The 27,711-nt window shown below is 39.8% G+C and overlaps 1 protein-coding gene and 1 non-coding gene across 8 annotated transcripts in view; one reads left to right on the forward strand and one right to left on the reverse strand.

Annotated features, from left to right (window-relative positions):
* The window catches only part of ZNF143 (zinc finger protein 143), a 55,382-nt gene that overhangs the window by 19,164 nt on the left and 8,507 nt on the right, over positions 1-27,711 (forward strand). For all 7 annotated transcript variants that reach the window (XM_032640957.1, XM_032640958.1, XM_032640955.1 and 4 more), the window contains exons 6-14: positions 59-255; positions 1,089-1,163; positions 6,601-6,720; positions 8,275-8,350; positions 9,930-10,055; positions 11,519-11,698; positions 18,200-18,427; positions 20,925-21,073; positions 23,244-23,405. In XM_032640957.1, coding sequence (XP_032496848.1) covers positions 59-255; positions 1,089-1,163; positions 6,601-6,720; positions 8,275-8,350; positions 9,930-10,055; positions 11,519-11,698; positions 18,200-18,427; positions 20,925-21,073; positions 23,244-23,405 — 1,313 coding nt within the window. The remainder of the gene's footprint in view (positions 1-58; positions 256-1,088; positions 1,164-6,600; positions 6,721-8,274; positions 8,351-9,929; positions 10,056-11,518; positions 11,699-18,199; positions 18,428-20,924; positions 21,074-23,243; positions 23,406-27,711) is intronic.
* On the reverse strand, positions 12,729-12,801 carry TRNAE-CUC. The gene has a single exon. It is a non-coding gene; the product is annotated as a tRNA-Glu (tRNA).

A 27,711-nucleotide genomic window follows, 5' to 3' on the forward strand; every position in this document is an offset into this window, starting at 1 on the left:
TATGTAACTGTTTATCAGACTACCTTTAATTTAATGCCATTCTCTTCTACTCCCTCAGATAGTTATGACCAGAGTGCATTACAGGCAGTTCAGCTGGAAGACGGCACCACAGCTTACATCCACCATGCAGTGCAAGTCCCACAGTCTGACACCATTTTGGCAATTCAGGCTGATGGGACAGTGGCAGGTCTACACACTGGGGATGCCACGATTGATCCCGACACCATCAGTGCTTTGGAACAGTATGCAGCAAAGGTACAGCATTTTACAATGTGAAGAACATCCCAGATACAGCTTCTTTATCTTTCACTAAAAGAAAAGAAAGCAAAAAAAAAAAAATAAGAAACTAGGAATTCAGAGTCAAAATCAGACAGCATCAAGGAGAAGATCAGCATTTATCTTAAAAGAAGTGAAGGGTAGAAAGAAACATTTGAAGACAAAAAAAGGAATGGAGTAAAAGCTTATAGAAGAGAAATGGGTGGCAGGTAATTCACACAAAGATACACTCAAGTATGAGTGCCATAAAAGAAACAATGAGGTATAGATGGAACTGCTTATGAATTATAAAGTAGAAACTAGAGTTTGGAAAAGGTGAAGGAAAATCTCAATTAAGTATTTTTTTTTTTTTTTTTTTTTGCGGTACACGGGCCTCTCACTGTTGTGGCCTCTCCTGCTGCGGAGCACAGGCTCCGGACGCCAGGCTCAGCGGCCATGGCTCACGGGCCCAGCCGCTCTGCGGCATGTGGGATCTTCCCGGACCGGGGCACGAACCCGTGTCCCCTGCATCGGCAGGTGGACTCTCAACCACTGCGCCACCGGAGAAGCCCCTCAAATCGGCAGGTGGCCTCTCAACCACTGCGCCACCGGAGAAGCCCCTCAATTAAGTTTTACATCAAAAGGGCTGTGTTTTTTTCCCTGCATTGAAATTATATCATTTATATAATTTAAAAGGTTTTTCCCCCATTTTTTATAATGGAAATTTTCAAACACACACAGAAATAAATGATAATGTACCCATGTACTTATCTCCCAGCCTAAACAATTATCAATATGTGAAAATTTTTTTAAGCTTTATTTTATTCCTGTAGGTGTCCATTGATGGAAGTGAAAGCGTAACAGGTTCAGGAATGATTGGAGAAAATGAGCAAGAGAAAAAGATGCAGGTATGTAAGGCTACTTTTTTATATTAGAATCTCTTTCTCTTAGCATTTCTGAGCCCTTCTAGGGATGAAAGCAAGAACTCACTACCTCCCTAGGAATATCTTACCAATTCAGAAAAACAGTGTATGCATTAGGCAGCAGCTTTCTCAGATTACCTCCTCAGGTCTCAGAATTCATTATATGGATGAAAGTGGCACTAAAGAAATAGAAATATCACAGAAATCCAGATGAAGCTTGTGTTCTGGAGTCCAAAGCAGTTTTGGAGACCAGGCGGTCTTCTGTCTGCCCCACCCTCGGCAGCTTGTGGATCCTTTTTCTGGGCCTTCACCCTTACTGTGACTGACTAACCCTTGCTACTTTGTTTTTTCAGCTCTGTTTTTTTTTTTGTTTATTTTTTAATTTTTTTTTTTATTTTTCGGTACGCGGGCCTCTCACTGCTGTGGCCTCTCCCGTTGCGGAGCACAGGCTCCGGACGCGCAGGCTCAGCGGCCATGGTTCACGGGCCCAGCCGCTCCGCGGCATGTGGGATCCTCCCGGACCGGGGCACGAACCCCCATCCCCTGCATCGGCAGGTGGACTCTCAACCACTGTGCCACCAGGGAAGCCCACTACTTTGTTTTTTATATGTTTTTGTTTCTTCTGTTTACACCTGATTCCCTCCATACTTTCCTTTTCAACTTCTGGAGAGAAGGTCCAGTCTAGCTAATTGTCATTGTTCCTTCTGGGCAAAGCTGTTTTTACTGCTTCTACCAGACTCCTTCCTGGGCTGCAGATGGCCACTGGTTCGCTGCCCTTGATTCAGATGCTCACCTTGGGTCCAGTCCTTGGCTATCCCTTACCCAAATAACAGCCTAGAGCTGCAGAGCCTCGCCAAGGTTTGTAGTTAAGTACAGAGTAGTCACAGATGCATTCTGGGAGATCTACAAGTCAAATTTCAAGACTCTGTTATGAATTATGTGTTTTTGTATTTGTTTGAGGGGTTGGTGTTCGTGTGGGTGGATGTTCTTGGAGCTTATATAATCACTGTAGTATATTACTGCTTTAATGCTGCTCCTTTTTTTCTCAGCAATTATCTCTAGTATTTGGCTGACTGCTCCCTCATAGTTTTTTGCAGTCTTCCAAGTGTTTTATCATATTTAACTCCTAAAGTTATTGCTTCAGGCAGTACTTTTTAACTTGAGCATTAGCATCACCACTTAATGCCATTGAGTAGTACTCTTGGGGGTTATCAAGAAGATTTTATATTTATAGTAAGAATAAATAATAAAAGAGGGCTTCCCTGGTGGCACAGTGGTTGAGAGTCTGCCTGCCGATGCAGGGGACGCGGGTTCGTGCCCCGGTCCGGGAAGATCCCACATGCCGCGGAGCGCCTAGGCCCATAAGCCATGGCCACTGAGCCTGCGTGTCCGGAGCCTGTGCTCCACAATGGGAGAGGCCACAACAGTGAGAGGCCCGCGTACTGCAAAAAATAAATAAAATAATAAAAGAAATCACTGGTAAAAATTTGATGCTTTTAAACATTGCTGGATAGCCAGTATTTCTATTTATCACTGAAGTGATGCCATGAAGTAGCAGTAATATAAACACAGTTTGTAAATCATTAAGCCCACCAGCTTTGAAACTACATGATTCTAGGCAAAATTTTCAAGTCTTTGAATTCATAAAATGAGACTTTAATATTTTTTATACTGCAGTATGTCAAATCTATCAAAGTCAAACTCTACTAAAATGCAAACGCAGTGTAAATATATACAAGAGATGTAGGTCAGTGCCTTGGAGTGGCCCAACAGGGTTCTGTCTCTTATTAGTGACTAACAATTAAGTTTTTAAATAATAGAATATTTTTAAAGAAAGACAGTTGTAACTACACTTGTAATAAACTAGAATAGGTCTTACAAAAAATGAGTGAATTTACCATTGGTCCGTATTATAACATTATACTATTAGCATAAAATTCTATTACGATCAGTAATTAATTTCTGAACCCAGAAACATACTAGGAATTCAGAACTGCTGAAACAGAATGTCGTAAAAAGCACGATTACTCTTTATCTGCAGATATATAACCATTTGGTGTTTGTGCCAATAGACAAAGAAAATGAAGAAAGTTGAATAGGATTTTTGTTCTGACTGTAGCTTTTTCTCCTTTTCCTTTGTACCTCTCCTTACAGACTAGATCTATGCTGTCCAAAATGTTGTCGCTACTGAGCACTTGAAATGTGACTAGTCAGAATTGGCATGTGCCGTGAGTGTAAAATACATACCAGAGTTAAAAGACTTACAATGAAAATAAGAATGTAGGGCTTCCCTGGTGGCGCAGTGGTTGAGAGTCCACCTGCCGATGCAGGGGACGCGGGTTCGTGCCCCGGTCCGGGAAGATCCCACATGCCACGGAGCGGCTGCGTCCTTGAGGCATGGCCGCTGAGCCTGCGCATCCGGAGCCTGTGCTCCGCAACGGGAAAGGCCACAACAGTGAGAGGCTCGCATACAGCAAAAAAAAAAAAAAAAAAGAAAGAAAGAAAGAATGTAAAATATCTCATTAATAATGTCTCCTGTTGATTACATGTTGAAATGATAATATTTTGGACATACTAGGTAAAATAAAATAATTACTAAAATTAATTTCACCTGTTTCTTTTTCCTTTTAAAATGTAGTTACTAGAACATTTTAAATTATATATGTGGGGACTTCCCTGGTGGTGCAGTGGTTAACAATCTGCCTGCCGGTGCAGAGGACACAGGTTCCATCCCTGGGAAGATCCCACATGCCACGGAGCAGCTAAGCCCGTGCACAACTACTAAAGCCTGCGTGCCTAGAGCTCGCGAGCCACAACAAGAGAAACCACCTCAATGAGAAGGCTGCGCACCACAACGAAGAGTAGCCGCTGCTCGCCGCAGCTAGAGAAAGCCCGTGCGCAGCAACGAAGACCCACCACGGCCAAAAAAAAAATTATATATGTGGCTTGTATTTGTGACTCATATTTCTCTTCATTAAGTGCTAGACCAGAAGTTTCTGAATCTTCCATCCTCCAAAACAATTGAGTACCATAGTTGAGGTTGAGGACCCAATACATGGTATTAAAAGGTCAAAATATCCCAGAAGAACCGCTGCAAATAAGCAGGACCTGTAACGTCTTGGTTTGTCTCTTAGTACTCATCCTACTTCTGCCAGAGTTGCTTAAGAAGTTGTAACTCTGTGTCTGGCTGAACTTTAAAGTAAAGAGGTCTATACCTAATGCGATAGATTTTTTTTACAGTCTTGTTTCAAAGCTTTAGATTTTTTTTTCATTGTGATGCTTACAGTTTAGAGCTTTTTCTTTCATCTATAACATAAGCATACTAGTTGTGCTGCTGAGCTGATCTCTTACTTGAAACCAGATTTCATACAACAAGAAAGACCTAGAGTATCTAAAACTTAATGCGCTCGTGGGAAGGCAGTTTTGCCCCCTGGGGGACATTTGGCAGTGTCTGAAGACAAGTTTGGTCGTCACAATTGGGGACATATTCTGGGTAGATGTCCTGCAAGGCATAGATTAGCCCCACTACAACAAAGAATTATTCTGTTCAAAATGTCAGCAGTACCGAATTTATTTTGTTTTGTTTTGTTTTTTTGGTGGTACGCGGGCCTCTCACTGTTGTGGCCTCTCCCGTTGCGGAGCACAGGCTCCGGACATGCAGGCTCAGCAGCCATGGCTCACGGGCCCAGCTGCTCTGCGGCATGTGGGATCTTCCCGGACCGGGGCACAAACCTGTGTCGCCTGCATCAGCAGGTGGACTCTCAACCACTGCGCCACCAGGGAAGCCCCAGTAGTACCGAATTTGAAAACACTCATCTGAAGTACTCTGTTTAAGGTTGCCCATGTGTTCAGTTGTAAGAACCATAAGGATGATGGGATATGTGTGTTTCAGGGAGGCTATGACTGTTGTCATTGCCCTTCAGCTACACCACCCTTAGTTAAGCAGAACAGCATGCTATTAAAGTAACATGTAATTTGTAATAAAAACATCTCAGTCGAGCTTCCATTCTGCTATGTAGTATCTGTGACTGTGGGCAAATTACTTAATTTCTCTGGATCTGAGACTTATTAACTAAATGAGAACAATAATCTTTGCCTTACCCATCTCATGGGGTTATGAAAACCAAATGAGAGTTTCATTTGATTAATATTTTAGGTAACACATGAGAATGTAATTTGTAAATGTGTTAGCATCATGCAGCATTGTTGATGCTTTACATGTTCTGTTAGAATCCAAGGTCCTTTTTCATGGTTTCCATTAGTTTTGACTTCATTAAAAACTAATTTTATTTACATTGGAGATCAAAGTCCTTTGGCTTGGCAGTTTTTTAAAACAATTTATTTTTATTTATTTATTTTTGGCTGCATTGGGTCTTCGTTGCTGCGCAGGCTTTCTCTACTTGTGGTGAGCGGGTGCTACCCTTGGTCGCAGTGCACGTGCTTCTCATTGTGGTGGCTTCTCTTATTGTGGAGCATGGGCTCTAGGTGCATGGGCTCAGTAGTTGTGGCTCACGGCTCTAGAGCTCAGGCTCAGTAGTTGTGGTGCACAGGCTTAGTTGCTCCACGGCATGTGGGATCTTCCTGGACCAGGGCTCGAACCCATGTCCCCTGCATTGGCAGGCAGATTTTTAACCACTGCGCCACCAGGGAAGTCCCAGAGTCATTTTTGAGCCAAGTATGACAATCTGCACAGATAGGATGTGGCAGCACCATCACCACATGCCCACAGAGTAGAAAGTTATTCTTCAATTTTCATGGTACCTCAATTTCTAAAATAGGTCATAATCTTTTAAAAACCTCTAACATCAGTGCAGTTGTTTAAAGTCTTGTGTTGAGTTCCAGAGAAGTGATCTTCTACTTAACACTATGTAAGTATAGACTAGGATCATATGGATTGTAATGTCTCCCACAGGCGACTCAAATGACCTAACCTCCTCTTTTCCTTTGCTTTTGAAATTGATTTTTACCTTGTTTAGAACATATGTCCTAAAATACATATATACATTATAAATATATATATACATATACATATATATACATACATATACACACACACACACACACACACACACACACACACACACACACACACACACACTTAATTCCCTGGAGTATGTCAAGGAACATCTGCATATAATGCATTGATGGATGCTCCCTGGCTTGACTTTTCTAGAGTGGGAATCGACCTGTGAGCGCTGACTATGCCCCCTTGTGGATCTCCTTTTGACTTCTTCCAGAGCTGCTGACTTCAGCCATGGAACAGAATTAACCTAACTGGCTCAGCATGATAGAATCTTCATAAAATGATGACCTGAGTCTGGAAAACCATATTACAGTTTTATCTTTTTTATCCTGAAAATTGTAATTTCATCTACTTTATTTCTGTATAAATAATTTAAATCATACTTTTTGTTTCATCTAGATTGTCTTACAAGGACATGCAACAAGAGTAACTGCTAAGTCTCAACAGAGTGGAGAGAAGGCCTTTCGTTGTGGCTATGACGGATGTGGAAAATTATATACAACAGCTCATCATCTTAAGGTATATATGAAGGAAAGGCCGTGTCTAGTTATGAGAATAGGGCATTAAATGCCAATATAATGTGTTTGCAGTATTCAAACACCATTGTTCTCCCCCACCTATCAAGATACAAATACACTCACACAAAAGCCTATGCAGATTTTAGAAACTGAACTCTTTGAGGGCTTGGACTATGCTTTTTTCATCTCTGGCTCCCTCAGGTCCAGCATACTACGTGACACATGATAGGGGTACGCTACATATTTGAATACATTTTTCTCAAATGTGAAATTTATGTAATTACATGGGAGATATATGTGTAATCATTCCGTTAACAGTGATTTGCTGAAATGTAGTGAAAGTTGGTGTTAATTTGTCCTGTCTGTCAAATACATAGGCCAAGTATTTTGATTGCAGCTAAACACAACATACCATGACCCATAAAAATAATAGCTAACATTTATTGAATAACTCACAATGTGTCAGGAAGTGTGCATTTAGCATATTTGGAATAACATCCCTAGAGCCCATCTCCACTACCTATCAGTGTTTACATGTTACTTGACCTCTTAAGTACCTCATTTTCCTTATCTATAATATTGGATGATAAAAGTACCTCCCTCAATGAGTGGTTGTGAGAATTAAGTTAGTTAATTCTGTACATGTAAAGTACTGAAGAGAATGGCCTGGCATGTGGTAAAGGTTCAGTAAATGTTGGCCATTGTCATGAGTATTCATTTGTCACAGCAGCCCTCTATCGTAGGTACTATTATGTCCCCACTTTACAGAGAGGACTTTGAGGCTGAGAGAAGGCAAGTGCCATGGCCACACCACTAGTCAGCAGTGAAGCCTTGCCTCAGATTGAGGCCCCTCTGCCAGCAGCCTCCACACTCTTAGCCTTATATTGTGTAGCGTCTCCTTGTACTCCTGCGTCTCACCAGGTACATGTTCCATTCAAACACCTTTGACCACTCTAGAAAAACTCGAACCTCTTATTTTTTAATTTATATATATATATATTTTTTATTTTTGGCTGCGTTGGGTCTCCGTTGCTGCACACGGGCTTTCTCTAGTTGCGGCGAGTGGGCTTCTCATTGTGGTGGCTTCTCTTGTTATGGAGCATGGGCTCTAGGCACGTGGGCTTCGGTAGTTGCAGCATGCGGGCTCAGCAGTTGTGGCACGCAGGCTTCAGTAGTTGTGGCTCATGGGCTCTAGAATGCAGGCTCAGTAGTTGTGGCACACGGGCTTAGTTGCTTTGTGTTGTGTGGGATCTTCCCGAACCAGGGATGGAAGCCGTGTCCCCTGCACTGGCAGGCGGATTCTTAACCACTGTGCCACCAGGGAAGTCCCCTGTTCCTTATTTAAAATGAGTACTTCTTAACGTACAACATTTGGTCTATATTGAGAATTACTGACCTGTAGTTTTTGAGAAAAGAAATTATCTTTTGCTTTTCAAAAATAACATACAAGCAACAACATAATTCAGCAGTGGGGAAATAAAAAAGGTCTCTGTGGAGACCATCCGCCTGTGGAGTGCCTCAAGGAAATAAACTCATGCCCGTGTTTTAATAACAGGTGCATGAGCGATCACACACAGGAGACCGGCCTTATCAGTGTGAGCATGCAGGCTGTGGGAAAGCATTTGCAACAGGTAAAAACATGAATTTTCTTTGTTTCTTGGTTCCATTTGGGGGTCAAGCAGAGACGGGTCAGAGGCAGGAACTGACCCCTTGCCTTGGTCTGAATTAGTGGGCACACAGTGACTAGTTTTCCAATCTCTCCCTTACTGCATTTTGTCCTGCTTGCTCTGTTCTCTCTCTGTGTTCTCATTTTGCTCCTCAGACCTGTTTCTGCCTACTGTGTTTGTTATTTCACTCCACACTCTGCTTTCTTTTAGCAGGAAAAACAAAAGTCAAGCATTAAAGCTGACACAGAGTTTAACATTAGGACAGACCTTAGGGGGAACCATGGGAAACAGGGGCTTAGCAGTGGGACGGGTCCCTCCCAGGTACACATCCAAGAGGGCCAGGACCGTTGCCAGGCCTCCTGACTTCACCCTATTCCTCATTCCATGTCACGATTTTTTTGGTTTTGTTTCTCAGGATTTTTTCTTTTTTATTATGAAAATTTACAAACATTTATATAAATGAAAAATGTTAGAGTATACCACCATAAACAGTTCAGCATGCATATCAATATTTGTTTACATTTCTTATTTGAGGTAAAATTTACATACAGTTTACTGTACAAATATTAATTGTAACATTCTATAAGTTTTTTTCCTGTATTCATCCATTTATTCATTTATTTATTTTTAAATAAATTTTATTGGAGTATAGTTGATTTACAGTGTTGTGATAGTTTCAGGTGTACAGCAAATGAATCAGTTATACATATTCATATATCCATTCTCCCCCTTTTTTTTTTTTTAGATTCTTTTCCCATATAGGCCATTACAGAGTATTGAGTAGAGTTCCCTATGCTATGCAACAGGTTCTTATTAGTTATTTTATATATAGTAGTGTGTATATGTCATTCTGAGTCTCCCAATTTATCCCTCCCACCCCCCACTTATCCCCTGGTGACCGTAAGTTTGTTTTCTACATCGTGACTCTACTTCTGTTTCGTAAATAAGTTCATTTGTACCCTTTTTTTTAGATTCCACATATAAGTGATATCATATGATACCTGTCTTTCTGTGTCTGACTTACTTCACTCAGTATGGCAATCTCTAGGTCCATCCATGTTCCTGCAGATGGCATTATTTTGTTCTTTTTTATGGCTGAGTAATATTCCATTGTATATATGTACATATCTTCTTTATCCATTCCTCTGTTGATGGACGTTTAGGTTGCTTCCATATCCTGGCTATTGTAAATAGTGCTGCAGTGAACATTGGGGTGCATGTATCTTTTTGAATTATGGTTTTCTCCGGGTATCATGTCTTGATTCTACTTCAAGATTTTGGGGTATGAGTTGTAAACATCTAATAAGATTGGGGCACTTTAAAAAAAGCAGCACACAATCTCTTCTAGACAGAGGTGAAACTATTGAATTTTCAGCAGGACAGTCCTGAGTTGTCATACTCTTGTACCTTTTTAATAGTTATTCTGTTGTGTTTGCCTAGTATTATATCCTTGGTGTTTACTATATTTTTCAATAACTTAATCTCAATGGGCATGCTTAGAGGGGTCTTGTGTAATTACATTTCTTTTAAATTTTTCTTAAAGGTTATGGATTAAAAAGTCATGTCAGAACTCATACAGGAGAAAAGCCATATCGGTGTTCAGAAGATAATTGTACTAAATCTTTCAAAACTTCAGGAGATCTACAAAAACATATCAGAACTCATACAGGTACTGGTGTGAAGAAATGTCATATCTAGGCCAGGAGTTCTTAATCTGCAGGAAGGGACTTGGGGAAGTCGTTTCTGGAAGCGTTTCAGGGAGTCAACGTCAAGGGCTTCTCTTAAACTCCCAAAACTCCATGCAATTTGACATTCGTGCATGTGTGCTTCTTTCCAGGATGAGGGCCTGTAATGCTGTTAGATTCTCAAAGGGGTTCATGTTCCAAGAGATTAACAATGGCCCTAGACCACCAACCCTCTCAGTTTTCAGGAATTATCTGAGCAACAGTCTTATTTACCTAGGATTATACATCTACTTAGTAGCCCAACAGAGACCAGAACCTAAGGCACCCAATTCCTTCTCAGTTTAGTACTGCTTCTTCTGCATTAAGCTGCTTCTAAAAAAAGTGTCTGAACCCCTCACAGCCCCACAGAAAGAAAGGCTTGTTACTTCCTTGTGATCATCTCCCCTGTCCTTAATAAATTCCTTCTCTGCTTTTCCTAAAGGGTACTTTGTTCTTATCTTCCCTCCCCTCCCCTCCCCTCCTTGTACTTGATTATTTGCAGATTGGTAATATAAAGGTAATTATTTGCTTTGGATCAGAGCTGGAAGAGTTTCAGAAACTGTTGATAAGAGATGCTATTATAAGCTGTTGACTAAGTAGTATAGCATATGGTCCTTTAGTTTGAAATTTTACTGCAGTTGTTTTAAACATACTGTTATCACTTTGTCCCCAAATACTTCTTTTTTTTTTTTTTTTTTTTTTGTCCCCAAATACTTCTAAGTATTCTGAGATAGTTTAGCAGATTTTCATGGAGGATTCTTCCAGTCATTAAAGTTTAACTTTTAGTTCAAATATGATCCCAAATCGGCTTTACTTTACAGTGTTCAGGAACAAAGCTGTACGTCCCTGCTTCTATTTCATTTGTGTTCTTAGTTTTATCTGTTATATCAGAGGCAAGCGTCTCCAAGCTCCTGAGAATAGTAATATATTCAGCAAATATTTTTGATTCATATTATGCGTTAGACACTAGATTTTAAAAGGACCAAAAATTCTTTTTCTTCAAGTATTATAGAATAAAGTAGGAGGTAAGCTTTTAGGGGATTCTAGGGTTGTTCTAACTTAATCCTTATTCCAGACTCTATTTTTCTTTTGTATTTCTTTATGATATGTATTTCTTTGTCTTCTTTTCTCAGCTCATTTTTTAATATGCCTTTCTGGGTAATTCCATTTTGGAAAGTCATGTAATCAGTGATGAGTTTTGAATACTATTCAGATTTTCCCATGTAAATTTAAGTTTGGAGTAGATGATGCTGTTGACAGAAAAAAAGAGAAAAAAACTCAAAGGGAAGTTCAATACAAAAAGGCTAGAGTCTGAGCATGAATGATCCTAAGCAGAATTGAAGGATAAGACATTTCAATTTTCTGTGTATTTTTGCACCATTTAATGTATTTCCCTTTGTGTTTTCAGGAGAAAGGCCCTTTAAATGTCACTTTGAAGGCTGTGGTCGGTCTTTCACAACATCGAATATCAGAAAAGTGCATATTAGGACACACACAGGAGAAAGACCTTATTACTGCACAGAACCAGGATGTGGGAGGGCATTTGCCAGTGCAACCAATTATAAAAACCATGTGAGGATACACACAGGTAACAGTCTCTAGTTCTTGGTCTTCTGTCTTTCAAGGCTCAATTGAATTCCTGCCTCTCCTATAAACCATTTACAAGTAATCTCTTCCCTCCTTCCTGCCACTTGGCATGGTAGAAATGGATTATGCAACTTGAAAAAACTTCACCTTAGCTTTTTTTTTTTTTTTTTTTGCGGTATGCGGGCCTCTCACTGTTGTGGCCTCTCCTGTTGCGGAGCACAGGCTCCGGACATGCAGGCTCAGCGGCCATGCCTCACGGGCCTAGCCGCTCCGCGGCGTGTGGGATCTTCCCGGACCGGAGCACGAACCCGTGTCCCCTGCATTGGCAGGCGGACTCTCAACCACTGCGACCCCAGGGAAGCCCCACCTTAGCATTTTTACATTTATTTATTCAACAGTTATTGACCATCTGCTCTTTGTTTCCCTGCCAGGCACCAGAAATACAGAGACAGACAAGATATTTTCCAGGACAGTTGATTTAGGGAGGCATAGTAGACATAATTATTGCAGAGTGTCTATGGATATATATTTTTTAACAGCTTTATTGAGATATAATTCACGAACTGTACAATTCATCCATTTAAAGTGTATGATTCAGTGTTTTTTATTATATTCACAGGGTTGTACAACCATCACCAAAATCCAATTTTAGAACATTTTCATCTCACCTGAAAGAAACTCCATACTTGTTAGCAGTCTTCTTCCACCCTACCCCCCAGCCATAAGCAATTATGGATTTTCCCATTCTGAATATTTCATATAGATGTACAGTATATGGTGTTTATTGTCTGGTTTCTTTCCCTTAGCATAATAGTACTGAAGTTCAGCCATGTCATATCAATAGTTCTTTCCTTTTTAATTACTGACTAGTATTCCTTTATATGAATGCATCAAATTTTATTTATCAATTTACCAGTTATTTTCACTTTTTGGCTATTATGAATAATGCTGCTGGAGTATTCATGTACAATTTTTTTCTGGATGTGTGGTGTTTTTATTTTGGCTGTACCACACAGCTCTTGGGATCTTAGTTCCCTTGCCAGGGATTGAACCTGGGCCCTTGGCAGTGAGAATGCAGAGTCCTAACCACTGGACCACCAGGGAATTCCCTTCTTTTCTTTTTTTTTGGATATATGTTTTTATTCCTCTTGGGTATACACCTAGGAGTGGAATTGTTGGATCTTACGATAACTTTGTTTAACATTTTGAGGAACTGCCAAATTGTTTTCCAAAGTGGCTGCAACATTTTACATTCTCACCAGCAATGTATGAGGGTTCCAATTTCTCCACATCCTAGCAAACAGTTGTTGTTATCTCTCTTTTTGATTATAGCCATCATAGTGTGTGTGAAGTGGTATCTACCTCATTGTGCTTTTGATTTGTATTTTCCTAGTTTGCTAATGATGTTGAGCATCTTTTTATGTGCTTATTGGCCATTTGTATGTATTTTGGGGGGAAATGTCTGTTCAGATTCTTAGCCCATTTTTTAAATTGGGTTGTCTTTTTTTTTGTTGGGTTATAAGAATTCTTTATTATATTCTGCATACAAGTCCCTTGTTAGGTATGTGATTTACAGACATTTTTTCCTGTTTTTGTGGGTTTTTTGTTTTCGTTTTTTTTTCAATTTCTTGATGGTGTCATTTGCAGCTCAAAAGTTTTTAATTTTTTTTTTTTTTGGCCACGCTTCATGGTTTGCAGGATTCCTAGTTCCCCAACCAGGGATCATACCTGGCCCCCTGCAGTGAAAGCGCCGAGTCCTAACCACTGGACTGCTGGGGAATTACCCAAAACTTTTTAATTTTTTTTTAATTGGAGTATAATTGTTTTACAATGTTGTGTTAGTTTCTGCTGTACAATGAAGTGAATCTGCTATATGTATACCTATATCCCCTCCCTCTTGGACCTCCCTCCCACCCTCCCCCATCCCACCCATCTAGGTCGCCACAGAGCACAGAGCTGAGCTTCCTGTCCTTTATAGCATGTTCCTGCTAGCTATCTGTTTTACGCATGGTAGTGTATATATATCAATCCTAGTCTCCCAGTTTGTCCCACCCTCCTCTTAAAACGTTTTAATTTTGATTCTCCACTTTGTGGTTGTATTTTTTTTTATTTGAAGTATGGTTGATTTATAATATTGTGTTAGTTTCACATGGTTTTTTTTTTTTTTTTTTTTGCGGTACGCGGGCCTCTCACTCTTGTGGCCTCTCCCATTGCGGAGCACAGGCTCCGGACGCGCAGGCTCAGTGGCCATGGCTCACGGGCCTAGCAGCTCCGCGGCATGTGGGATCTTCCCAGACCAGGGCACGAACCCGTGTCCCCTGCATCGGCAGGCGGACTCTCAACCACTGCACCACCAGGGAAGCCCAGATGGTTGTATTTTTGATGTGAGTGGAAAGGTGAATGAGAGGGAGATTTTTAATATATTGTTTTTATTATTGATATTAAGAGTAAACTTGTGATAATTCAAAATGAAAAGACATTTTTGAAGAATGGAACTTTAGTTGCATAAGTTAGTCTGCACTCTGCAGACCCCTGGATATCTCTGGAAATGTTTTCAGGCATTTACAACAATCCCTTTCCTTTGAAACTGGTACATTAACAAGTTTTGAATACTGCTATGGACAGAGGGGAAGCTTTAAGAGGATTTAAAGAAAATTTGTTTTTTTAGGAAAAAAATCACTCTGTCAATACCATAGAAAGAAGTTAAAGGGAGATGAGACCATAAGCAAGGAGACTGATTAAGGGCCGTTCGAATATTTGAAGTGAGTGAGATGGAGAAGGATAAAAATGAAAGACATTGAAGAGGTATCAGCAAAGGACCTGGTGACCGAGTTAGTCATGAGGAAGGATGTGGAGAAGAGAAAATCCTATTGCACTGTTGGTGGGAATGTAAATTGGTACAGCCACTATGGAAAACAGTATGGAGGTTCCTCAAAAAATTAAAAATAGAACTACCATACGATCCAGCAATTACACTTCTGGGTATTTTAATGAAGAAAACAAAAACACTAATTCAAAAATATATACACCCCTGTGTTCATTGCGGCATTATTTACAGTAGCCAAGATATGGAAGCAACCTAAGTATCCATTGATAGATGAATGGATAAAGATGTGATACACATAGGGACTTCCCTGGTGGTCCAGTGGCTAAGACTCCATGCTCCCAATGCAGGGGGCCCGGGTTCAATCCCTGGTCAGGGAACTAGATCCCACATGCCTCAACTAAGAGTTTGCATGCCGCAATTAAAGATCCTGCATGCCACAACTAAAAGATCGTGCATGCTGCAACTAAAGATCCCACATGCTGCAACTAAAAGATCCCGCATGCCACAACTAAGACCCAGTGCAGCCAAATAAATAAATATTTAAAAAAAAAAGATGTGATACACATACAGTGGAATATTAGCCATAAAAAAGAATGAAATCTTGCCATTTGTGACAACATGGATACCTAGAGGGTATTAAGCTAAGTGAAATAAGTCAGACAGAGAAAGACAAATACCATATAATTTCACTTATGTGGAGCTTAAAAATAAAACAGACAAATGTAAAACAAAAACAGACACATGGATAGAGAAAACAAACCTAGTAGTTGCCAGAGGGGAGGGGGTTGGGGGATGAGTGAAATAGGCGTGGGAGATTAAGAGGTACAAGCTTCCAGGTATAAAATAAATGAGTCATGGGATATACAGCATAGGGAATATAATCAATAATATTGTAATAACTTCGTACGTTGATAAATGGTAACTAGACTTATTGTGGTGATCATTTTGTAATGTATAAAAATATTGAATCAGTATGCTATACACCTGAAACTAATATTGTAAGTCAATTATACTTCAATTTAAAAAAGTATAATTTCAAGACAAAATCACAAAACAACCCCCCTCCCACCAAAAATACAAATTCATTTCCATCTTGACTGTGGTTTGGTGCCACCTAGTGGCAGTTTCTGCTCCAGCCTAAATATGAATAGGGCTGGTTCTCTGAGTTGGAATTGCCTGACATTTCCCTGCCTGGCCTTGCCCTTGTCATATCTGCCCCACAACCATTCCCCAAGATAAGAACTTTAACCTGCCCTGCTTTGAGAATGCAGGCTGGGCAAAGGACGGAAGCAATCTCAATTACTAATGTCTAAGATGTATATTACAGATTACATTAGTGATTTTATATTTGTGGTTGGTTTTACTGGTTCAGAGCCATGGAAAAAGATGGAGTTAACCCAAGAAAGGTGTAAAATGAGAACAAACTGGGATATGCATATGTATACACACATAAACACATTTTAGAGAGTATATGAGTTCACACTAGTACATCCAATTCCAGCGCATCTTACAGAGCTCTTTTCTTCCCTCATTCCGTATTTGTATGTCCCTTCTTCCATAGTAAGTGCTCTAGCTTCCAACAACATTGACACATTTATTCATTGCTTAATCCTTTATTACACCTAAAATAGTTTCAGAGTTGTTTTGCCCATAGCACTACAATAAACAAGCCTACCAAGAAGAACTGAAGATTTGTTTGCAGTTTTCCCCACTCCAGCCTAGTCCAAGACTGAGAGCATTAGTCAAATACTGTGTGTATGAGTTAACTTTAATTAGTTTATTCTCCCCCTGCTACCCCCCACCCTGGCCCTGGCCCCCATACCCCTTCTAAGTGGTTACAAGTATTCATTTAAACTAAGGTTAGGGGGACTTCGCTGGTGGCGCAGTGGTTAAGAATCTGCCTGCCAATGCAGGGGACACAGGTTTGAACCCTGGTCCTGGAAGATGCCACATGCCACAGAGCAGCTAAGCCCGTGCGCCACAACTACTGAGCCTGGGATCTAGAGCCCGTGCTGCGCAGCAAGAGAAGCCACCGCAATGAGAAGCCCACACACCACAACGAAGAGTAGCCCCCACTCACTGCAGCTAGAGAAAGCCCAAGCACGCAGCGAAGACCCAATGCAGCCAAAAATAAATAAATAAATAAATTTATAAAAGAAAAAAAAACTACAGTTAGGTTAATTTGTTCCAGTTTGCTCTCAGTGTTAGATTCCCCCCACTACATATTAACAGTGTCTAGATATTTTATGATATTAAATAATTATTGTTAATTTTGTTATTTAAAAACATCCATCTTTTATACAATCTGAAATTTATAGATGAGATAGAATGCTATCTGGAGCTGTTTCAGAATAATCCAGGGTGGGAAGAGGGGGCAGAAATGTGGTGAATAAATGAAACTATATTGGCCATAAATTGATAGTTGAAGCTAGATGATTGGTTCATGGGGGTTTATTGTACTGTTTCTCTATACTTTTGTGTATGTTTGAAATTTTCTATAATGAAAAGTTCTAAAAATATATGTACTGCCTACATTGTTCTCAGACTGTTTCATGGAAAAAGAATTACTTTGTATTGAGTTGTTTTTAGTGAATATTTAATAGCTTTTGATTGGATGCAAGAAGTCAACTGAAGTTAATATAAAATGTGTGTCCTTTTAGATTTACTGAAGTGTCCAAACTATGTCCCATAGACTTTTTAGAAAATCTTTGTTTATTATCCTTATAAAACCCTTAGGGTGGGATTTCCCTGGTGGCACAGTGGTTAAGACCCTGCGCTCCCAGTGCAGGGGGCCTGGTTTCAATCCCTGGTCAGGGAACTAGATCCCACATGCATGCCACAACTAAGAGTTCACATGCCACAGCTAAGGAGCCTGCCTGCCGCAACTAAGGAGCCCTTCTGCCGCAACTAAGGAGCCCATGTGCCACAACTAAGACCCGGTGTAAATAAATAAATATATATATATTTGGGGACTTCCCTGGTAGTGCAGTGGATAAGACTGCGCTTCCAATGCAGGGGGCCTGGGTTCAATCCCTGGTCAGGGAACTAGGTCCCACATGCATGCTGCAGCTAAAAGTTCGCATGCCACACAACTAAGGAGCCCACCTGCTGCAACTAAGGAGCCTTGGAGCCCCAACTAAGGAACCCGCCTTCCACAACTAAGACTTGGCGCAACCAAATAAATAAATAAAAATTTTTAGAAAATAAATAAATATATTTTTAAAAACCCTTAGGGTAAGCTACATTAGTTATACTAATAATTGCATTTATTATTGCCATTATTAGTAAAGTATCACTAATGATATCTAGATTATCTAGTTACAGGTAACAATAACAGTTTCACCAAATCTTAGAGTTAACTGGGCAATAAACATCTCCATCCTTATTTTTCAAATCCCTTGTAATTAAGGGGAAAGTAGTATTCAGGCATAGGATGAGACTCAGGGTGCAGACCACCTTTTGATCCAAGATGAAACCATAGTTAAGGAGTCTTTTCTTGTTCACTGCCTCCTAGCAGGATAGAAAGGGATTTGACAGCTATTTATTTTTGCCACTAGAGGTTCCCTCTCTCTGCCCCCTCCCCCACCCCTCCCCCCTCCCCCCACCAGAAGGTATGGAATGATTATGCCTTCGTAGGTAAAAGTTGATTTTTTTGTATGTGTGTGCTGTTCTTAGGGGAAAAGCCATATGTTTGTACAGTCCCTGGGTGTGACAAAAGGTTCACAGAATATTCCAGTTTGTACAAGCATCATGTTGTTCACACTCACTCCAAACCGTACAACTGTAACCACTGTGGGAAGACATACAAGCAGATCTCCACGCTGGCCATGCACAAACGGACAGCTCACAATGACACTGAGCCCATTGAGGAGGAGCAGGAAGCCTTCTTTGAGCCTCCCCCAGGTAAGGGTTTTTTCCAGTATGTCTATGTCTGTGTTTGAAAATCAACAGTTATGAACGTAATTTATGACTTAAAGCATTTTCTCAAATCATAAAGTTTTTCAAATAGTCACACAAACATATCATTTACAGCTGTGATAATTGCTATCAAAGAAAGGCGCTTAATGCTCTGGGGTATAAGAGGGGAAGTTAGTCTAGTCTCGTAGGTCAGAGAAGGCTCCCCTGAGGAAGTGATTTTTGGAGAGATCTACAGGGTGAATAAGGGTTAACTTGGTGTAGAGTCAGGGATGTGGGGGGGTTGGGGGGTGGTAAACAGGGAGCAAAGGCAAGAGAACGATCCAAATAGAGGGATTGGCACAAGCAAAAAGCCCTGAGGTGGGAGAGAGCAAAGTAAATCGGAGAGACTGAAAGAAGCCTGGCCAGCATGGCACTTCTTCTTGGGAAGGTGGTATGAAATGAGACTGCACAGCAAAGCAGGGGCAGCCTAGACTATTTGGGTGTATTAAGATGTTGGTCTTAATCATAAGAGCAGTGAAGCACTCCCAGATAACTCTTAGTTGATTCATGTGCTATTCAGTAGTGTTGTTGGAGACAAAAACATTCATTTCAATAAGGATAAACTCTTGGAAAAAATATTTTAGAGAATTAGATTCTATGATTTCAGTTAAATAAATCAGCATAGTTAAATAGGTAAAATGAAGTAGGTTTTTCTAAAACAAACCAAAGAAACATATGTTGTCCTGTTTCATTGAGTACCTCCTAAATGGAGTAAATTTGAAAATTAAAACATCTTTACCCATTCTTAACAACTAGGATTGAAGTGTTGAAAAACATTTAGGTAGGAGAAAAATGGAGAATAAGGAAAAGAACAGATCATTCACTGTCTACTCAGATAATTCCCTGGAGTTCTAATTTGTCTTTTCAGATATCAGTCATGTGATAGTAAGAAAATAACAATTCCTTCACTCTTCTATTTTTTAGTTTTTTTATTTTTGGCCATGCCACATGGCTTGTGGGATCTTAGTTTCCTGACCAGGGATTGAACCCAGGTCCCTGTTAGTGAAAGTGCCTAACCACTGGACCACCAGGGAATTCCCCCAAATTCCTTCACTCTTGAATGCTATGCTGTTTTCTAGCCAAAGCAGTGTAAGTGTGCATTGTTAGATATCACAACAGCTGCTAAATCGTTGCAATTAGAAAGCAGACTTTCATGATGTCAAACTTAGGTTTAAGACTGTTCCTCTTTTAAGCTTCCTCAATCTCTTCCTTAAATGTTGATATTTCAGATTGTCAGAATTTCTTGTGTTCTAGAAGATAATCTATAATAATATACATTTTGTTAAAAAAATTAAAGTAAGATTGTTTTTCCAAGAATAAGGATGGGTTTATGTTCCTTTTCTCCCATATGGTCCCCTAGGTTTTGAACCCATTGGAATAATGGTATAATAATAAATATAATAAATAGCCATGGAACAGAACAAAAAGAAATGAAGTAATGAGTGTCATAGAGATTACACCATGATGACTATAGCTGTATGAGTGTAGGCATCAACCATAACTTTGAGAAGTACTCATAAATTAGCATATAAGGTCCTTCTTTGAAGGAAAAAAAATATTTACCCTTTTTCTGGCATCATGAGAGGTGGAAAGCAATAGAAGAGAGGGATCAATAATCTTCCTGGTTGCCAAGTATGGCAGTAATTGACTATTGAAATTGCTGTTTACTTGCTGGTTCTTTGTGAAATAAAGAAGTGGAGGGGGGCTCCTGTTCTGTTACTTACTAAATGGTTAACCTTAACCCAGATAATATGCCATTACGTTGTCTTTACACAGTGATGTCACTGTGTACTGATGACTTATAATCAGTCACTTGTGTTAAAAGAGTAAGTAACTTAGTGTTAGTACGTTGTGTTTACATACCATTCTGGTTTTGTGGTTAATGTTTATGAAGGTTGTCTTATCATTTTTAGCAGCTTCTTAAGTGACTGCAAGGACTTAGTGCATACTTGCCATGTTGGAAGGATTATTTGCCAGTTAGTCTCCCTGTACAGTTCCCCCACTCCCTGCCCCAGCACACATGCATGGTATCACATAATTACTCCAAATAAGAGAATAAGCAAGGTCTCTCAAAATTAGAACAGTTACACTTTATGTGGAAAAGTTTGGTTTGGTCTGCTTTGATTTGGTTTGGCTTTGCAAAAGAGGAGGTGGAGAGATTGGCAGGAGGTGCTGGAAGCCATTTTCATGGTTTAGAATGTAGGGACTTCCCTGGTGGTCCAATGGTTAAGACTGCACTTCCAATGCAAGGGCCTCGGGTTCAATCCCTAGTCAGGGAACTAAGATCCCACATGCCACATGGCCAAAGAAAAAATCATGATTTAGAATTTAATACACATGCCATTTAACTTTTGTCAGTTTTCTCTGTAATATTTAAAATCTCCTCTGTTTTCTAAACAGCTTGGTTGTTTGATCAAATAAATAATTCATTTGTTTTAAACAGGTCAAAGTGAAGATGTTCTTAAAGGGTCCCAGATCACGTATGTTACAGGTGTAGAAGGGGACGATGTTGTGTCTACACAAGTAGCCACAGTAACCCAGTCTGGGTTGAGTCAACAGGTTACACTCATATCCCAGGACGGGACTCAGCATGTAAGTACCCACCAAAAGTCAAACAAGTTAAATAATATTTCTCTGAGCCTGGGCTTGAAAGGCAGGTTGGGTCCCAATTGAGGAAAGCCTTGAATTGGGGCACAGAGTTTGGAGTTTAGCTTGTAGGCAGTGCTGGATCTCCTGGAGGCTTTCTAGTAGCCTGTTGAAAGCGACTACCTGCAGGGAGATTAGTAAAGAGAGAAGGTTTGTGACTCTGTAGAATTCAAATGGTGTTATGGGTATTGTTCAAATGTGAGGTGGTGAAGGTCAGAACCACAGTGAAATTGAGGGCTTGAAAAGTAATAGATCCATATGAAACCCAATTCAGAGAAGGGATAGGATTGAGAAGTCAGCAGAGGTTTGGCTGAGGTGACGAGGACATCATTAAAAGATCCTGGCAAGTCAGTGATGGGCACATCTGTAAAATTTCCAGAGTGTGACTCTCTCCCTACCTGGAATCATGGGAGTTCACTTTACTAGCTTCACAGAATTAATAGAAGAGGTATCTTGATTTCCCCAGGAAAAGCAATATAATGGCTGTTGTTCAATAGTCAAACTTGTCATTGTTTTCTAGATGCCACTAGCATAAAATAATTGACTTGATTTCATTTTTAAGCTCTAGCTAAGGTTGTCTTAATAACTGGTGGAAATAGACATATGGGGTTCTTTATCCTTCTGTATCTACCTCTTCCATGGAGAACTCTCTTCTTACCTGTCTCTCTCGGACCTTTACCTCCCATGATTAATTTGCCCTTTGTGTTGATAACTGTTAATGTGCTGATGTTAGCTAGAAGGCAGAACGTATTCAGGATAGGAAAATAAAAAGCACTCGTACCATCCCATTCATTCCTCTTCCCGTTACTTTTGACATCACTAATTCTACACAACACTCTTTGTCTACTGATTGGCATATAAGATTTAACATGTTTACTAACACAATTTTAATTCAGCCTCAACCCTAAGCCTTTTTTAAAAATTAGGTCATCACAGATAGGCTCTGTGGAGGTCATTTGATCTAACCTCCTTCCCTTCCTATACTGGAGAAATTCCCTCTACAGCAGCCCCCATATAGATGAGGCAGTTTCTCTCTGAAGAGATAGTCTGTTCCATTGCTGGATAATTTAAGGGTTTATCAGACTGGAACTTAACCACTGTGTCATCCACTCATGGCTTTTCTCTGACCATATAGAATGAGTCTAATCCCTCTTCATATGTTTTAAAGCAGCTATTTTCCCCATCCCAAAGTTGTATTTTCTCTAGATATAACCTTCCCATTTCCTTTAGGGATTTCTATTCCATTCCTTTGGTCAATTAAAAAACAAACATTTATTGAACCCAATGACAGATATTTTGGTAAAGTTAGTGTGGGGAGTACTGGAAGGGGGGGGTATCGTAGTCTAGTAGGAGAGGGACGTTCCTAAAATGAAAAATAATTTCTCATAATGATGGGTATATAATCGACAGGTATGTAAAGTGTTGTGGCAACCTGGAGGAAGGGGTAAATGATGCTTCCTGAAGGAATCTTGGAGGCCCTTGTAGAGAATGGCCATTCAGCTGGATCTTGAAGAATTTTTATGAGTTAGCCAGGCAGAGAGTGAAGGAAAGGGCAAAGTCACAAAAATATAACAGAATATGACATTCCCGGGGATGCAAATGATCTGTTGTGGCTGGAGTGCCAGATTTGTGTGCTGGGTTGGAAGAAGTGAAAGATGAGTCTGGAGAAGCTGTTTAAGGCCAGATGATGAAAGGTCATGAGTGCCATGTAAGAAGTCTGAACTGTAGTGATGGGGAGTCACTGGGGATTTGAGCAGGGAGCATAATGAAATTTGTTTGTTTTTTAGAAAGGTGACAAGGTAGAGGATGATTAGGGACGCGTTAGACTAGATATTTGGAAAGACATTGTATTGCAGAAAATTAGATGAGAGAAAAATAGGGGTCTAAATTGGCAGTAGAGATGGAGAGGAGTAAATGCATTTAAGGAATATTCAGTTTTTCCAATAAAGATATTAAAAAAAAAAGGAATATGCAGTTTTTCTGATGACCTCTTTCCATTGTAAAATGCTTATCTGCTCCCAGAGTAGACTTATACAAGGATTAGGCCTTGCCCTTAATAAAGACTGCCAGATAAAACAAGAAACATTGCCTGATTGTAAAATGCATTGTATTGCAGGTGAACATATCTCAAGCTGACATGCAGGCCATTGGCAATACCATCACAATGGTAACACAGGATGGAACGCCCATCACAGTACCTGCTCATGATGCAGTCATCTCCTCAGCAGGAACACACTCTGTTGCTATGGTTACCGCCGAGGGTACAGAAGGGCAGCAGGTAATTGCTTTTTTCTTTTATATCAGTCAATACATATATCAATATCAAAACCATTACATAGATGTACAGTGTGATACAGTGGTTAAGCACACAAACCTCAGATTGAATCCCAGTTTTACAACTTCTTAGCTACATAACCCTCTGAGTCTCAGTTTTTCCTCATCTGTAAAATAGGAGTGATTATTGCATCTACCCCATGAGGTTAATAGAAGGATTAAGCAAGATAATGCATATAAAGTAGTCAGCCCAAGTATATATTAAGTGTTCATTAATGGTTGCTCTTCCTATCATCATTATCATCATCAGATACTTAGAAAAAAATTCATTTGCAAAATTTAATTTTTTTAATATGTAATATATTCACATAATTCAAAAGTCAAAAAGTATATACAGATAGGCAGTGAAAAGTCTTCTTTCCACCCCTGCCCCCACAGAGATAATCCACTTTTATCAGTTTCTTGCGTAATTTTCCCAACAACTCATTAAGCATATACGAACAAATACAAATAAATAGTCATCTTCCCCTCCTTCCCTTTTTATGATAGTAAATTCTATACTCGTCTTCACCTTTTTTTTTTTAACCTTAATAATACATCTAGGAAATCTTTCTATTTCATTTTATAGAGAGTTTCCTCTTTTTTTTTTTTCCTGCCATGCAGCATGGCTTGAGGGATCTTAGTTATCGTAGTTCTCCAACCAAGGATTGAACCCGGGACCCGGCAGAGAAAGCACCGAGTCCTAACCACTGGACTACCAGGGAATTCCCTCCTTATTCTTTTTTTTTTTTTTTTTTTTTGGGTGGTACGCGGGCCTCTCACTGTTGTGGCCTCTCCCTTTGCGGAGCACAGGCTCCGGACACCCAGGCTCAGTGGCCATGGCCCACAGGCCCAGCCACTCTGTGGCATGTGGGATCCTCCCGGACCGGGGCACGAACCCATGTCCCCTGCATCGGCAGGCGGACTCCCAACCACTGTGCCACCAGGGAAGCCCATCCTCATTCTTTTTTTAAGCTATATCATATTCCACTATATTGGACATGCCATAATTTATTTAAAGTCTTTTGCTGTTTCAAACAACACATAACCTTGTGCACATGTGATTTTGCATGTGTGTGAGTACATCTGCTACTAGATAAATCCCTAGAGTGGAATTGCTGGGTGAAAAAACATATGCATTGGTAATTGTGATAGATATTCCCAGACTTCCTTTCTAGGGTTATACCCATCTACATTCCTAGCTGCAGCCTTTGAGAGTGCCTCCCCCCCTTCTGATAGTCAATATAGTGGTAAAACCTTTGGATTTTTGCCAATCTAATGTATCTCTTTGTAGTTTAATTTTTCATTTCTTTTAAAATAAATGATATTGGTTAATAACATTTAAAAACCCTTCTTGTGCTATGCTGAAGGCAGTGCGGGGTTTCACTGCAGCTGCCTTACCCTGTTCAGTGAAAAAGTCTGTCAGTTAGTAGCTGTCATTCTTCCTAAATTCGGTTATAGATTCAATACCATCACAATAAAAATTCCAGCAGGAATTTTTGAAGATACAGATAATCCGATTCTAAAATTTACATGAAACAAAGGACCTAAAATAGCCAAAACAGTCCTGAAAAAAGGAACAAAATTGAAGGCTTTCTACACCTTGAAATAGAAAACTCAGAATCATAAAGCTTCTAGAAGAAAAGTGAATGTTTTTGCAACCTTAAGGTAAAGATTTCTTGGACAGGATACAAAATGCACTAATAATAAATTTTTTTCTTTTCTGATAAATTGGACTTCTTCAAAATTAGTTCTGCTCACCAAAGACAATGTGTAGTAAAAGATTAGATAAGCCCCAAACTGGGAAAAAAATATTCACACTATATCTGACAGTGGACTTGTATTGAAAATATATGACAAACTTCTATAAGTCAATAATAAAAAGGTGAACAACCCATTAAAAATGAGCAAATCAGGGGCTTCCCTGGTGGCGCAGTGGTTGAGAGTCCGCCTGCCGATGCAGGGGACATGGGTTCGTGCCCCGGTCTGGGAAGATCCCACATGCTGCGGAGCGGCTGGGCCTGTGAGCCATGGCCGCTGAGCCTGCGCGTCCGGAGCCTGTGCTCTGCAACAGGAGAGGCCACAACAGTGAGAGGCCCGCATACTGCAAAAAAAAAAAAAAAAAGATCAAATCATCTGATTGCTTATTTGAACAGACCCCGCACAAAAAAAAGGTACATGAAAGGCAATAACACAAAAAAGTGCTCAACATCTTTAATCATCAAAGAAATGCAAGTTAAAATCACAAAGAGACACCATTTCAGACACAGGGAAATGGCTAAAATAAAAAAGACAGACAAAACCAAATGTTGGCAAAGAAATGAAGCAACTAGGACATTGAACACACTAGTGAGAGTATAGAATGTTACAACCATTTTGAAGAACTGTTTGGCAGTTTCTTATGAAGTCGAACATACCTCTACTCTATGACTCAGCAATTCCTTCTAGAATATATACCATATGATTCCACTTACACAAAATCCAAGAATAGACAAGACGATCCATGGCGATAGAAATCAGAAAGTGCTGCTTGGCTGGGGAGGAAATTGATGGAATGAAATATGAAGGAACTATTCTACATCTTGTTTTAAGTGGTGGTTTCACAGTTGTATCTAACTGTCAAAACTCAACAGAACACCTAAGATCCATGCATTTTTATTGTTTCTAATTTTACCTTATGCCAAAACAAACAAAAAACGCAGCCACTAGCTTTCAGGCTGTCTTATGGAATGGTCCCACCTAACCAGTTTGCAGTCATTTCCGTGGCTCTGGGATTCCTGGATGGGTTTATAGCCCAGCTTGGGTAAATACACCTTGTACAGTTGCAGGTCTGGAAAGATAGTGACCCTAAAGCACACATTCTTATGTAGCTTATCTGTAGCCTGTGAGCTAGAAAAGTTCTCAAGAGAGAAGGCTTTGAGGGCTAGAATGAAGCCAGGCAGCTTCCAGCAGCTAGGGATATCACAACAGGGATGGGGTTTCACTTAAGGACCTGCTGCTGCTACTGTTCCTTCTGCTGTTAACTACATGTAGGCCATCGGGCAAAAGTTGGCTATTCACTGGGGTGTTTGGACCCCACCTGTGAATTATCTGTAACACTTAAATTGGTTGTAACCATTTCTTTACATGCATGGGAAGAAAGTAGTCAGTCCTTCCTTAAGTCTTTTTTTTTTTTTTTGGTCGTTAAGGTAATTGCATTTCTGAGACTCATTTTTCCAGGTGCCTTTGGAAGCCTAGTTAGCAGGTATAGACTAAAGAGTCAGTGCTTTCCATCTATTTTAGTTAGTTAATTTCAGATTACAAAAGTAATACATATTCCCAATGGAATAAAATAGACTCTGGAAATAAACCCTCACATATATAGTCAACTAAATTTTGACAGTCAGAATTTGATCTTTCAGTGGGAAAGGGCTTTTCATTTGTCTTTTCAACAAATGGTGCCGGGAAACCTGTATATCCACATGAGAAATAATAAAGTTGGACCCTTATCTTATACCATATATAAAAATTAGCTCAAGATGGATTAAAGACCTAAACTTAAGAAAACTATGAAACTCTTAGAATAAAACATAGGTGAAAATCTTCATGATCTTATTTCTTATGTATGATACCAAATGCACAGGCAATGAAAGAAAAAACAGATAAATTGGATTAGGAGATTATTTTTACATATGACACCAAAATGATAAGTGATGAAAGAAAAAAATTAATTGAACTTCTTCAAAATTAAAAACACTTGTAAGTTCCCTGGTGGCCTAGTGGTTAGGATTCCAGGCTTTCACTGCCATTGCCCTGGTTCAATCCATGGTCAGGGAACTGAAATCCCACAAGCCACGGGGAACGGCTAAAAAAAAAAAATTGAAAACACTTGTGCATCAAAAGCCACTACCAAGAAAGTGAAAAGACAATCTACAAAATGAGGGAAAATATTTGCAAATCATACATCTAATAAGGGATTAATATCTAGAATATATATATATATTTTATTTTTTTGATGTAGACCATTTTTTTTTTGATGTAGACCATTTTTAAAGTCTTTATTGAATTTGTTACAATATTGCTTCTGTTTTCTGTTTTGGTTTTTTTGGCTGAGAGGACTGTGGGCTCTTAGCTCCCCGACCAGGGATCGAACCCTCACCCTCTGCATTGGAAGGCGAAGTCTTAACCACTGGACTGCCATGGAAGTCCCTAGAATATATTTTAAAATAATAAAATAAAATAATAATATTATGAGGGGGAAAATATCTAGACTATATAAAGAATTCCTATAA

This window comes from Phocoena sinus, chromosome 8 (assembly GCF_008692025.1).
Source record: "Phocoena sinus isolate mPhoSin1 chromosome 8, mPhoSin1.pri, whole genome shotgun sequence".
Lineage (NCBI taxonomy): Eukaryota > Metazoa > Chordata > Mammalia > Artiodactyla > Phocoenidae > Phocoena > Phocoena sinus.